This window comes from Pseudochaenichthys georgianus, chromosome 6 (assembly GCF_902827115.2).
Source record: "Pseudochaenichthys georgianus chromosome 6, fPseGeo1.2, whole genome shotgun sequence".
In the NCBI taxonomy this organism is placed as follows: Eukaryota; Metazoa; Chordata; class Actinopteri; order Perciformes; family Channichthyidae; genus Pseudochaenichthys; species Pseudochaenichthys georgianus.
In genome coordinates this window covers 29,465,969-29,481,285 of record NC_047508.1, presented here as the reverse complement: position 1 = coordinate 29,481,285, position 15,317 = coordinate 29,465,969, and the positions used below count along the sequence as shown (strand labels likewise).

The 15,317-nt window shown below is 40.0% G+C and overlaps 1 protein-coding gene across 1 annotated transcript; it reads left to right on the top strand.

Moving 5' to 3' along the window:
* The first annotated feature begins 3,159 nt into the window (after positions 1-3,159).
* On the top strand, positions 3,160-7,061 carry LOC117447641 (proprotein convertase subtilisin/kexin type 5-like). The gene is made up of 7 exons (XM_071203409.1): positions 3,160-3,179; positions 4,642-4,661; positions 4,814-5,059; positions 5,708-5,905; positions 6,188-6,386; positions 6,527-6,627; positions 7,026-7,061. The coding sequence occupies exons 1-5, from the start codon at positions 3,160-3,162 to the stop codon at positions 6,343-6,345; spliced, it is 642 nt and encodes a 213-aa protein (XP_071059510.1). The 3' UTR covers positions 6,346-6,386; positions 6,527-6,627; positions 7,026-7,061.
* The last annotated feature ends 8,256 nt before the right edge of the window (positions 7,062-15,317 follow it).

The following is a 15,317-nucleotide window of genomic DNA, read 5'->3' as shown; positions in this document are numbered from 1 at the left end:
GATATACGAAGATGATTTGAGGTCTCGCCAGGAGAACGTGTATATGGGGCAGCTTCCATGTAAAGTTAGTGTGGGTGAAAACAGTTTTTCCGGTCTCGAAGTTTTCATAATAAAACCGGAAGTATTCCCCACACTGTCAAATGATTACACAGTGATATCTCCATTACTCATCCACTAAAAAACATCAGTTTATCCTTGTTAATTACACAATATTGATTGGTTTAAATTGTGTACAATGCTTTTGTGTTTTTAACCTTCGATTCGGAGAAACAAATTGTTTTTTCGGAGTTTAGACACTACAGAGTTTCCGAAGACACTACACTACCCAGAATCCCCAGCTATCGTTTGGGACTACAACATCCGCCTTGCTTTACAAACCCCGTGATTAGCCCTCAAGCTCTGTGATTGGATATTGGAGTGGCAGTGTGACAAGGTTACTCTGTCAAACAGCTCTTTGAAATGGAATGGAACCACGCCAGACTATCCAAAACTGAACTTGGACGGGTCCAGCCCGGCCCTCCCCCCCAGAATTACACTTGCTGGCTATTGTGTGTTTCGCAACATGTTCTATGGCACGTCTCTACTGGGAAATGTAGTTTTAAAAGACGTTTTCGTATTTCCCACAATTAGAAGTTGCCAGTATTCAACTGTATACATCCCTGGAGGTTTAGGGGATACGAAACACATTGGTGTTATCAAATTTAAAACATATAATTAATACATGGGTGAAAATTGCTTGTGTCCATAATGGGCAGCATTAATACCACATGACAGGCAGCTAAGGTCAGAAGAGCTTTATTTAACAGCTGGTCTTATGTCTGTGACCCCTCCTGTTGTTAATTGATAAGCCTGAAACATGCACTTGTCAAGGTTCAGATGCACATTTAGCAAATATGGCAGTAGCCATCGATCATCTTAAGTTAAGATACTTTATTGATCCCAAGTTGGGAAATGTTTTTGTTACAGCAGCATGTACTACTTTGTTCTACTCCACGACAATTCAGAGGTTAACCTGGTATTTTTACTCTACTACATTTATTTTTGTTACTTTGCAGATTCTGATTAATGATGTGAAATATAAACAACCCTTAAATCAGACTTTAGTTACACCTGAGTAAAATTCAGCCTTATCAGTTTGTCTGTTTTGCACATCCTCCTGTTAATATCTTTGGACGTCCTGCACTAAACTGTTTTATTGTAGAGATCACTACAGTATCTTCTTGATATTTTCCATTCTATATTTCTATCATTGACCCCTATTTTGTATGTAGGCTACTCTTAATATTTAAATGTTTTCATCAAATATAACTTATTCAACAACTAAATTCAATAACGTGCTTTAACCACTAGGAGGTGCGGTTTAGACCAGTGGTCTAGTTAATAAAACATAATAATATCGTACATAATATGACTATTCACTTTATTGTGAAATTAAAACAGAACGTTAAAGGAAAATACAGTTTCAGTCTCTCGACGTGAAGCTTATGCATTGTACCATTAACTTGTATAGACCTGTAACAGTCAACTGCATGAGGAGTTGGAAAGGTAGTTCATAAAATCAGTAATATCTTTAAAAACTACAAAAACGTCCCTTTCTATCAGCTGTGCACCGTTATGGTGTAAATACAGACAGATCTACTAATTGGATCAAATATAAAAGTCAGCCGAATTAGTGTTGATACTGCAAGGAGACGTATTGTGTGAAAAGAAATGGAAGATGTTGTTTAATTGTTGATATATTTATGGTCCACGTCACGTATTCAGTTTTGGCGGCATCTCTTCCAGTTTGTCAAAAGGTCTTCTGATCAGGGCTCTATACATACATATCTAGGGCAGGTATGTAATATTTAATGCAGCCGAACCGTGTATTGCAATGCCGTTATGTGATGACTTTCAAAGAGAAAAGCAAGAACACTCGGAATAAAGTATTATTATTTTTTTTTTTAATGTTTTCCGATTTCATATCACATAAACACTATATCCCGACGTGCATTGCGGCGTGATTTTAGCCTATCAAAACCTCTGAAAAAAGAAATGTGTCTCTCAGAATCGAAAGAGAAAAACCTATGGGAAAAACACAAAAGCATTGTACACAATTTAAACCAATTAATGTCGTATAATTAACTAGGATAAACTGATGTTTTTTAGTGGATGAGTAGTGCAGATATCACTGTTAAATAATTTGATCATTGGTTTTATTATGAAAACGTCGAGACCGGAAATACTGTTTTCAACCCGTAACTTTACAGGGAAGCTTGTCGCATATACACGTTCTCCTGACGAAACCTCAAATCATCTTCGTAATATCTATCAAACTATAGATCCTACATATCGACTGGACGTGGATTCTAAAAGTACAATATATACTTCTCGCTAGAAATCTAATCATAAAGCGTTTTAATGGCCAAACTATCCTACAATTTAGGATTTTACAGAGAGGGTTATTTGTGAATAAACAACCCTCTGTAACGTTTGCATTGAACGGGAGCACTAGAGGCCGACAATTTTAAAACGTAATTATAGGTCGTATTATGCGCTTGAACAAACGACATATTTGGTCGTAATAAGGGCTTAAACAATCGACCCATTTGGTCGTATGAGTTGGAGGACTTGTTGGAAAAGTGCTATATAAATAAACTTGCTTTGCCTTATTAGTGCTTCATCAAAGGGATATTAATGGGTTCTAGAACTACAGAGTATCATAACCTTAATAATAATATTTTCCTAATTTTCTTAGCTTCTGCTTACCGCAAGTTCTCCTCCCTCTCCCCTCTCCCTCTCATCATCTTCCTCACCACCAATATCGGCCACGGGTTAGAAGAAGATGGACCTGTACCTGTACTAAACATGTCGGTTATTTTGACACAAGCGGCAGCATCAGCACGAAGGGCCTGCTTTTTTCTTGCCCGCAATTTTTCTGCTCCCCCTTTTCACTTGGCCTTCGCCATTTCTAACTCGAACTTTTTTTTTTCTCGAAAAAAAAGGCAGTTTGGCTTCAACGGCCGGCTCACCTCCTGGGGGCGTGATTTAATGATGCACACCGAGCGGCCAAAGGGGGAGGTGATTAAATCTACCCGTCTTATGGGCCGGGACTTCAGAAAAAAAACGTGTCGGCCCAAAAGGCACGTCAGCCCACCGGGAAAATGCCCGGTATGCCAGATGGCCAGTCCAGCCCTTACGTAAGTATTGTTTTTATTGAATGTAAAGTCAACATAACATGAATATCGAATGAAAATGCGCTTATGCTAATAAAGAAAGTGCTTAATCCACGTAATCAACCAGGGCCACACATCCCTGTATTATTTGTAAGGGCGTCTACAGTTTAGTGAGACATTAGAACCGTATTTATTTAAGATGGAAGAGTCCCTACAGACAGGCCCGCCTTAACCTGCCATCAGGCCCTGGGGATGATAGGTTTTGTAGGCCCCCTATTTAAACAACAAATGAAAGTCATGTATAGCCTCGGCAGGCTCTGTGATCGCACTTCTCCACTCTGCTCTGCGCGCGCCTGGTCCTCTCCTCCAGGTGAGTGACGTATCGGGCCTCCCTCATGTATCTGTCCGGTTGCCGTTGGCTCCCCTCCACGTAGCAAGTCCTCGTCGTCCTCTCATCTCCTCCAACAGATAATGTCCCTCCTGTCTGTTTTTCCTCTCCCGCTACTCCATCGCTATCAGAACCAGACGGCCTACTTGGCTCCGAGGCCCCGCGGCCGGCACCGCTACCGCTCGGTACAGAACTCATCTGTCCTTCCTCCTCCTCCTGGCCTACAGGTTTAAAATAACCTGTAAGCTTCGGCATGTTTTGTAATAGCTGCTTGTCTCGAAACTCTTTTTCCCTCAACAATTTCCTTTCCCGAGCGCCACTCTCAAACTTTTTCTTCTCAAACTTTTTCTTCTAAACAACCTTCATCTGTCACTCAATCACTCGCAATTTGAATAAGTCACATGTGAAACATATTCTCATTCTCATTGGCTGTTAAGTGGTGCCCACTGACTGTTTCGGAGTCATCATGTTTGAGAAAAATCTCTGGAATCCATCGATCTGATTGATTAGCGGAGCAAATGATCAAAATACTACGGAGCGAAGATATTTTCGTTTGGATTACTTTTCTCGGGGAAGCTTGCGAGTGTGTGTGTTTGTGTATTTTTGCGTTTGTGTGTGTTGTGTTTTTTTCCCGGGGAAAACACTCACGAGAAACACCGACTGTTGTTCTGCCTGCTGTGACGTCAAGTTACTCCGTTCTCCGCTTGTAATTATGCCGAAGCTTCAAAGTTGTATTTATCTGAATTTGCCAAAACAATTTTAATATTCTGAAAGCTAAGACTTTGTTTATTTGAAACCAGATGAAAACAAACTGTAACGGACCCTGCCGTGTTATCTATGATTACTATATGCCTACCTTCATAATGTCAGCCGGAGAGAGGAGTGAGTGGCGAGTGAGAGCTGTCATCTTCCCTTTACAAGCTTCAAAAATATATTTAACGTGTGATTTTGGAAATAAAAGTTTCATATTCTGAAATCCAAGACTTTGTTTATTTAAATGTTTTGTAAAAACATCCGAAATAAAAAACTTTTTTTTTTTAATTACATTTTTTTTAAAAACTTTTTTATTGGCTCATGATAGGCCCCTGATCTCCGTAGGCCCCTGGGCTTCAGCCCAGGTCAGCCCGTGCATTAAGGCGGCCCTGCCTACAGAGTGAGCCACTGCCGCCTCATAGATTACAGACTCACCTCCAGGCATATTGAGGCCATCACACCCTCATTTGTAAATAATATGTTATTGCACTGAAACAGTCTGTATGACTATGTGCAGAGTGTCACCAGACATGCTTCAGCTGCTTCGGCTCGGATGCCAACCAGTGCACCCAGTGCGAGAAAGCCCTCGTGCTGGATCCCAACACACTGTTGTGTGGCGTGACGGGCGACACATACTGCCCACCGAGGACCTATCTCCACGACGACCAGTTCACCTGCATGGGTTGCCACCGGCACTGTTACTCGTGTGAGGGGCCGAGCAACGACGAATGCCAGACCTGTGCCGTCCCCAAATACCTTCAGAGTGAGCATGGTCTAGTCATATTAAACTGCAAAACTGAAGTGGTAAAGGGTGTCAAATAAATGTGCTCTTGTTATGCCACAGAGAAAATAAACACATACAGTATCTCCAGAGTGTCATCAGGGACTCTATAACAGTATTATTTAGGAACTTGATGAAGCCTTGTTTAGTCATTGTAAACAAGTCTGATGTACATTTTTAACTCTAGTTGCAACCGCTTGAGAAAATATTTCACTATCTTGGTCACGCCTAAACAGCTGCATGTCGTTGATCAGCAGTTAACAACATCAACCTCTGAATCATGGCAATATACATGTATGACTTAATATACCTGTGTTGCTTCCGTGTACAATTGCATTTGAAGAAATGGTAGCATTTTACCTTTTATTTTTTCGAGCCTTAAATTAGTTTTTTTGTTTTAATATTAATAGCAATTATTGTTGTGTAAGCAATTGTAGTTCTGTCAATTTTTCTTTTTTACAAAAATAGATTTTTTTTTTTAAATGTTTCAACCGATTCAGAATCTTGTATTATAAGATTAAGAACCACATCTCTTATGAGAATGTTTTCTCCCCTCATCTCTATAGGTGCCAACAAATGTTGATTTATGAATTATGAATGGAACCTTTTCTCTGTGCACTTACTTTCCAGACAGCAGCTGTGTGAGTGAGTGTCCAGACGGTACATACGCCACAGAGCAGGATGCTGATGGGAAGGAGCTGGGTCTCTGTTTGTTTTGTGATAACGCCTGTTCCTCCTGCACCGGAGCTTCGCCCAAAGATTGCCGGACATGCTCTGTGGGACACCTGCGCCTATACTCCACCTCTGTGTCAATAATTGTCCCACAGGGTAAACAGCTGGCTGATTAATCATGCAAATGTTTACTTTGGTATTAAACTGCAACCCTTTTAACAAAGTCTATTGACTTTCGTAATGCTCCCACTATTGTCTTATCCAGGAAGCATAACGACATATTATCTTTGTTTAGGAAATAATCTGAGTTATTAACATAGCCAGTATGTTCAACATCTTTCTAAAATCTTATTGCAGTAGTATACCTATTGTACTTCATTCTATGAAGATTTCTTAATTGTCTTTAGTTAATATTGATCATTTCACGCATTTCCTCAGGTATTACAGAGAGGGCTCTCAGTGTGAGAGATGTGACCGATCCTGTGAGCTGTGTGGCGCGGGGCCTGAGTCTTGCAGGGCCTGTGCCCCTCCTCTTCTGGAGCTACAGGGCACCAAGCTGTGTGTGGAGCACTGTCCCCATCGTTTCAGCTCAATGACATGTGCAAACAGTGCCACACCAGTTGTCAGACATGCACAGGTATAGTTCTTGAAGGCATTACACAGTTATTTCTGTGGTCGATTTGTTATCCTGTTTATCTACGTAGATATCTGCCCGATATGTCAATTTTGCACTTTTGTTTTCATGCAAGTTCTCACATCATAAGTATGTGTTTCCAGATGCCTCGCCTCAGGGATGTTTGACGTGCGACTGGGGCAGCACTTTAAAGGACAAAGTCTGCTATCCGCGTTGTGAAGAGGGACGATACTTTTCAGAAAAGGTGTGCGCTTAGCTTCAAGCCATGTACCATATTACTTTAATTATTCTAATCAACATATTTGAAAGCAGAGGAAAATGCTCCCCTATTTAAGAAAAGTTGTCACATTAATTCCTCACTCAATCATTGCACTACTAAACAAACAGTGGGTGTACTGGGATCGTTGTATACATAAATGAGGATCTGCTGATCAAATGGTAAAGTAACTAAATAATCAAGGTCATCATGACAACATATTCCCTAGCTTCTTACTATAGGTCTGTGAATTGCCAGTTATCATAGTTGTGGTTATTTCGAATAAATCTATGTTTTTGTCTGGGCTTTTTGAACTGGTTTGATTTAAACTGGAAAAGTGTAATTTCACATACCAATCATGATGTTTTGAAATGTTACCGTTGTAGGAAACGTGTGAGCAGGGGCGGACTGGCCATCGGGACGTTCGGGACGAATCCCGATGGGCCGGTACTGAAGTGGGCCGGTCGGACGATGTGTGCCGGCCGGTAACCGGCAGGGCTCGACATTAAATGGCCCGCTGGCCCGGAAGCACTATTTAGACACCCCGGGCCAGCATAACGTACTTTCCACTTGCCCGCTCGGGCCACTAAAAATATAAAAATGGTCCTGTGGTATTGGTATTTTGACTAGCAATTTAGTTAAATTGTTTCGTTTATCAACGCTACAACATAGCGTTCCGTGAGTCGGTTGTCGTTTTTGTTGGGTGAAAAGCAAACAGCTGTTTGCTCCGGAGCGCAGCGGGAGCAGGAGCGCGCTGCTTCACTACAGACTATCGTGCCACCTAACCATTCGCCAAATGTTTTTATTACCAGCGGTAACCGGCCAAGCGCCGGGCAAAAAACAATCTTCAAATAAAAGAAAGTCACCGGAGGAGTTCAAGGAGAGTGACAGGGAGCATGAGAAGAAGAGGGAGAGAAAGTGTCAGCCAGCTTGATGATGGAGTTGGCTGCAGTGACGCGTCCTAAAACCCTTTTATAATCTATCGATTAGATTTATGATTCGAAAATTATAAAAGTAGGGTAGACATGTGGAGATTATCCGGCTGAACAAAACGTGCATTTATCAAACAGGTTTGTTTTCCACAGACCTTATTTCCAGCTATTTTCCAAAACCCTTGTCGAGGGAACCAGCAGCTTACTTCCTGGTTTCAGGACGCGTCACTGCACCTCTCCATATGATGCCCATATAAACAAGGTCTTCTGTCGGCTCTGTACATCAATGCCGACCTATGCTGACAAGTAAGTGAAGAGTAGACCATATAAAAAGGTATTGGCGAAATGTCCCAGCAGTTTAGGATAATGAAGGTGCTAATCAAATCTATTACATAGCCATTACATGTCTAACTCCTAATGTTAGTTAGTTAGTTAGTCAATTTATTGAACATGTCAGAAACAAAACAAATATATAACAATAATATATATATATATATTCTCCTTTCTTTTTTTTTTTTTCCTTTTCACTCAGATTAATAATTATAACAAAGTACCAAAAAAAAAAAAACAATAATAATAATTTTCAGATAGTCTCTGTTCATGTTCAACAGGGGCAAGAAGAAGCTTAAAAAACTTTTCTGGTCCTACCCCCTCTAACATATATTTTTCTTATAAAACATTAGGTCATCGTCATCAGCGACATGTTTGTCTTGTTAATCTTTTCTTTTTTTTTTACAAAACAATCAGAAAGAAATTACTTTTTACAATTACAAGAAATAACAACAAATGAGATTTTACAGGTCCTGTTCATAACCATTAATGATTAGACTCCTAAATAATACTTTCATTTTAGATAGACTTGTACAATATTTCAGTGCATCGTTACAGTTATTCCACAGACTAACACCTTTTGATGAGATGCAATGAAGTTTGGCATTTGTTCGTACGGGTGGTTTTTTGAAAATGCAGTTTCCTCTCAACATGTGTATGCTTTCTCTCCGTGTGAAAAGTCCCTGGATATTATGAGGTAATTGTTGATTTGCGGCTTTGAACATAATTTGAATAGTTTTATAGTCAACCAGGTCTTGTAGTTTTAGTGTTTTTAGTTTGATGAACAATTTATTTGTTGGTTCTCTGTAGGTAGTTTTATGTATAACTCGTATGGCTCTTTTTTGCAGGATGAAGATAGGATGTGTATTTGTTTTATATGTGTTCCCCCAAACTTCCACACAATACATCATGTATGGAAGTATGAAGGAGCAGTACAGCATAAACAAAGAAGCTTGATTAATTAGGTATTTGGCTTTATTCAGAATTGCTATTGATTTGGATATTTTGGCTTTGATATAGCTTATATGTGGTTTCCAACTTAATTTATTGTCTATGATTACTCCAAGGAACTTTATTTCCGATACTCTTTCTAATTGGACGCCATTTATAGTGAGTTTCTTCTCTGTATTGGTCGATCGATTCCCAAATATAATGAGTTTGGTTTTGCTTGCATTCAATGTTAATTTATTTTGGTCAAACCAGATCTTCATCCTGCTCAGTTCCTTCTCCATTGTGACCAATAGCTGTTCTAAATCGTCCCCACAGCAGAGTAGACTTGTGTCGTCTGCAAAAAGAATGGTTTTAATAATTTTTGATACTTCACATATATTGTTAATATACAGAATAAATAGTAATGGCCCCAAGACTGAGCCCTGAGGCACCCCACATGTAACCTGCAGTAGTTGTGATTTATGGCTTTGTAGTTCAACGTACTGTTCCCTGTTGTGTAGGTAGCTGGATAGCCATGATAGTGCAACACCTCTAATGCCATATCTCTGTAGTTTTTTAATTAATAATTCATGGTCAACCGTGTCAAATGCTTTTTTAAGGTCCAGAAATATCCCTATTGCATATTCTTTCTTTTCTATTGCCTTAGTAATGTGTTCCATAAATTCTATAACTGCAAATGATGTAGTTCTGTTTTCTCTGAAACCATATTGTTGTTCATAGAGTATGTTATGTTTGGTGATGAAGTCATTTAGTCTTGTATAGTAGATTTTTTCCAGTATTTTAGAAAACTGTGAGAGCAATGAAATTGGTCTATAGTTTGACAGTAAATGTTTATCTCCAGATTTATGTATTGGTATGACTTTAGCAGTTTTCATTTTATTTGGAAATACACCGGTTTGTATTGACTGATTACAGATGTGAGTTAGTGGTTTGGCTATACATTCAATAATGTTTTTAACTGTATACATGTCAATATCATGACAGTCTGTAGACCTTTTACTCTTAAGTTTTTTAACTGTGTCAATAATTTCATTTTCATCAGTCCCTCTTAAGAATATAGTTTCCTTCACATATATATCTTTACTTTCAACACCATCACTACAACCAGTATTTGGAATTTCTCCAGCTAGACAAGGACCAACATTGACAAAGTACTTATTGAAATCTTCGGCAACTGAGGTCATGTCATAAATTACTGTATCGTTTTTTGACAGAAAACTGTTTGGGTATTGTGCCTTTTCATTTCCTTTTTTAATAATGGTATTTAATACATTCCATGTATTTTTAATGTTATTTTTGTTATCCTCCAATAATTTGTTGTAATGATCCATTTTGCTACATCGTATTATCTTTGTTAGTTTGTTTTTGTATGACTTGTATTTTTTTTCAGCCTCGACTGATCCATTCTTTAAGAAGTCTTTATATAATTCATTTTTCATTTTACATGCATTTAATATTCCCTTAGTGATCCATGGTTTTTCAGCATATTTTTGTTTCACTATTTTCTTTACACGAGGACAATGTTTTTCATACAGCCCTGATAGAATATGTAAAAATGATTCATAGGCTTCATTTGCATCTTGCACATACACTTTGTTCCAGTCTTGTTTAGATAATTCTTCTTTAAAAGAATGAACAGACTCTGGTGTTTTGTGTCTTGTAATTGTGACTTTTCTGGTGTCTTTTTTGATCCTAGTACAGTTCTGTATTGTTGCAAAGACTGGCAGGTGGTCACTTGTGTCATTGATTAATATTCCACTTATTACTTTCCTATCCATAACATTTGTGAATATGTTGTCAATGAGTGTAGCACTGTGTGATGTTATTCTGGTTGGTCGTGTGATTGTAGGATATAAACTGTTGCTATACATAGAATTAATAAATTCTGTAGTTGCATTGTGTTCTTGTGGGTTCAGCAAATCAATGTTAAAATCTCCACATACAAAGAGCATTTTCTTGCTGCTTGTGTAGTTATACAGTTCAGCTAGCTTTTTCTCAAATGTGTCAATACATGATCCTGGTTTTCTATACACGCAGCTTATCAGAAGGTTTTTAGATGTTTTCATTTCAATTTCTACTGTTATGCATTCCATAATGTTGTCTACAGCGAAAGACATATTACTGACAGATCTACTTTTGTAACTTTTGTTAATGTAAAGTGCAGTCCCCCCACCTTTAGAATGTGTCCTGTTAGTAAAAAACATGTTGTATCCCTCGATTTCAACCATGTCAGCTTTCTCCTCACTAAGCCAGGTCTCTGATATTGCTAGGGCTGTAACTTGTTTCTCCAGTTGCCTTAAACAGTGTTTGATCTTTGATACATTTGAAATGAGGCTTCTGCTATTAAAATGTAATATTGATATTGATCCATCCATTATTCCATTTCTTTTGAGTTGATCTTCTGTGTAGTATTCACATTGGTTATGGATGTTATTGTAGAAATTATTTTCAGGGTCAATATCCTTTTCAATGTCTTGTGATCTATGTTCCGTGTATTTGAAACATTTCAAGTCCAGTTTTTCATATTCAGCAGGTGAGTGATTTGTGTCCAAGCTCATGGGTGTTCTTAGTGTGTTCATTTCAGTGTGTAGCTTTTCAGGTAGGCCTACCTTATGTTGATTTTGATGATTCATTCCTCAAACTGATCCAGCTCGGTGATTTCCCGGATAATGAGCACTTTCGCCATCTCTGCTGTTGATCCATTTAGTTTGATAACAATTTTACAATTTGTCGACCATGTTGCTTGAATCTTGTTTTGTTTCCTAAGAATACGTGCTCTCCTTGCGATGTCCGCGTTCTTCTTCGTAAGGTGTTCGTTAATGTAAACATTGGTCCCTTTTAGTTTCCTTCCTTGTCTGAGGAGTGCATATTTCTTTTTCCTGTTGATGAACCGGATTATTATTGCTGGTGTGGCTGATGTGTTCTTGCTCCGCAGGGCATGACAGGCCTCAATATCTCCGCCGTCAACAGATATGCCCTTGCTATCCAAAAAGCAAAGCACCTGTTGCTCCAGCGACTCACGGTCCACCTCCGGAGCGTCGGCTCCCCCTCTCCCGGCGGTGGTGTCCTCTGAGGCCGCTGCCGCCCTGGCATAGCTTCGGTGTTTGGTCTTCAGGCCGCTGATAATCAGATCGTTCATCCTGGTGTATTGTTCGAGGTCGGCCACTCGATTCTCCAGAAAAGTGATCTTGTTGTCCTTTTCAATGTTTTGTAGTTTCAGAGATTGTATTTCTCCCATTAGCTCCATGATTTTATTTTGCTGCGCCACGACTGTTTTGATTTCGGCTGACAAGAAGTCGAGAGATTTCTTAATCTCCTCCACCTCGTCAGGGAGGTTTGCACTTTTCTTGGGTGCCATTTGTCCTGCGAGACTCAATCAATGTCCCTGAGCAAGGCACCGTTTGTCAGGAAGGCAGAAAGTGCATTATACAAATAATAATAATAGCAGACATTTTTTAACAATGACCACAATATCATTATTTTAATAAACCAAATATGAACAATTGAGGAAAATGAGGAAGAACTGATGATTAAAATGTTGTAATACAAGTAGTAATGTCGTTAGTGCATACATTACTATTGCAACAAATGTGTTAATTTACTTCATTATTAGTCCATTTTTTTTGGACGAATGCTCCGGGCCAGTGGTTACAATGGTGGGGCCAATGATAATACAAGTCCACATTATTTACCCTTAATGTCTACCGCTAGTAAATTGTCTACCCCCCCAGTCCCCCCGACAATTTACTAGCGGTATTTACTTGCGGTACCGCGGTGGGCCGGCGGTACCGAAGTGGGCCGGTCGAGAGTCCCGGGCTGATTTGTAGTCCCAGTCCGCCCCTGCGTGTGAGCCATGTGACAGCTCGTGCAGGCATTGCACCGGCCTCAGACCTGACCAGTGTTTGACTTGTCACCGGGGTTTTGCTCTTCATGCTGTGGAGAGGCGCTGCACCCGCTGCTGTCAGGCTGGAGTCAACGACACTGATTGCTGTGTTTGTGATGGCCGCTCAGGTAGAGACCCTGTCTTTCAGAAGCAACATGTCACGGTCGAGTGAAGGAAGCAGGACCCAAATGCAGATAACTTTTGAGAAACCCTTTATTTTAAGGATAATGCAGAGATACGGAACACTCACCGGTGAACGCCGTCACCAACAAACAATGACCCAACACTGAACACAGAAAGAGACAAGACTAAATACAAGAAGGGGTAATCATGACAACGAGAAACAGCCGGGCAGGGGAGGTGAACACAATCGGGTAATCAGGGAGGGAAACAGACAGAAAGCAGACAGGCAGGAAACGGGGGTGAACACTTAACACAATAATGGCGCGTTTCCACTGCAGCGGGTAGCTCGCTTTAAGCGTGCCGAGCCGTGCGGGGCCCGTTTTTGGTTGCGTTTCCACTTGGCCTAGTTTTGGCCCGGGGCTACTTTTTCACCTTTTTTCTGGCCCGACTAAATCGTGGTTCTAGGGCCAGGAACAACCAGGCTGAGTCGGGCTGAGTATGCTAAACTAGAGAGAGGATCGCTGGCAAGGGGGCTACAACTACAACAAGATGAACATATTTGACCGTGATTTAATTATAATACACGTTTCAAAATGATGCCGAAGTAACAACATACTGATACCGGTTAGTAAAAACCATGAATTAATGCTTTGACAAGTCTGCAGACAGACGGCAGGCGAACAACCCTTTTAAAATGCGTGTTTTCTAAATGTAGCTTGGCTAAGCTAACGTTGTATATGCTCCGACCGTCCACACTCACAGCAACGGCCTATACAGACATAAATAAAGCAGCGACTGTATTCACCATGACACAGGCAGTCTGTGGTTTGTACTTGTTTAACTTTTGTCTAGTTTCTGAACAGATATGAAGAGCTGTGAGCTCTGAGTGCTAAGAGCTAACGGCTGTGTTGTTTTTTGGGGCGCTCATTGAAGATGACGTCACGGCTCCGCCTACACTGTGTTACTATAGTTACTGCCCCAGTTCCTAAACTGTAATGGAAACGCAGCATTAAAGTGAGCCGGGCATAATAAGGCCTAACCAAACCGAGCGAGGCCGAGCGAGGGCTGCAGTGGAAACGCGCCATTAGACAGGAAACCCAAAGACAAGAAAAACACCAACACAGACAAAACTACAAAAGTGACCTAACATGTGAATTGTGACACAACATAGGACTGTTTAGGTGCAACCACCAATTATGTGCAAACTATGTGCAATATGAGCAATATATATATATATATATATATATATATGCAATATGCCGTTAAAAACTGTGCAATATATACCTGGCTTCTAAATCCTCAGAACTGTTACAGGGTGTGTATTTTTGTAAAACGTGTAACTTTTTTATTATAATTTTTATTTTTTTATCTTTAGTACTTTTACAATGTAAATGTCCCCTCTGTGGGACTAATAAAGGTATTCTGATTCATCTCTTAAAGGCTTTTTTTTTGTTTTAGGTCTGTGTGTGGAGGCGCCGCAACCCAAGTCAGGGGACGATCAGGTAACAGACCTGAATGTATCGTCTGCAGCTCTGAAGCACACCTCAGCTGGCGTACCCATCGCTCTCCTGCTGGCTCTTGGGTTGGCTCTGGCTGTGCTCGCCTTGGTCAAAGCCCATGCCAGGAAGAAGCTCTGCTGGGGCCAGAGCTACGAGAGACTGAACGGCAGCGCCAACATGCCTCACGGGGTCCCTGAGCCGGACAGCGGGGACGAGGTGGATGTGGTGTACACCAGCAGAGGCGGATCGGTGTATCGACGATACAGCTTCATCCATGAGCAGGACGCAGATGCACCCCATCATGTGGATGAGAGCACTTGTCTAAATCAAATGTAGATACTTTGAAAACAGAGATGAAGATATCTGAGGAATGTATTGTGGATAATCACAAAGTTATGACTGACGGGAAAAATGTAAATGGTGCAGTAATGTTAAGGAGAGTAGTGGTATTTTTCTTTGGGATTGTTCTTTTTTCAGTGCTGTTGAGTGTTATTCTGCTCTACAAAGTGCCTGTACCTGTAATGCACATTCTTAGAAGCATTTGTGAGTAAACAGTAAAAAAAACACATATGTGTTTGTATGACTTTCTTTTTGTTACTTATTTATATATTCGTTCAACAGTGAAATTATTGTGTATAATAATTGAAATGACCATGATCTCTGTAAATAGACATTTAAATGAAATAAAATATTTTCTACTTGATGTCCTTATAGTGCAAACATTGTGATGGCTGTGTGCTGATATTATCGTATCATAAAATAATATAGACGCTCCAATATTATGTATAATACTTGTTCAAACAAGTCCTTCTGTTCACAGGAAAGTCCATATCCTATTAATGGTTACCATATAGTTTGTTCAACAAATGCCTAACACACCTTCGTTTGACACACCTACTGAGAGTGCTGATTCAGTTTTTCATTAGATATACCTGTCAAACTTTAGCTTGCAGTGAAACA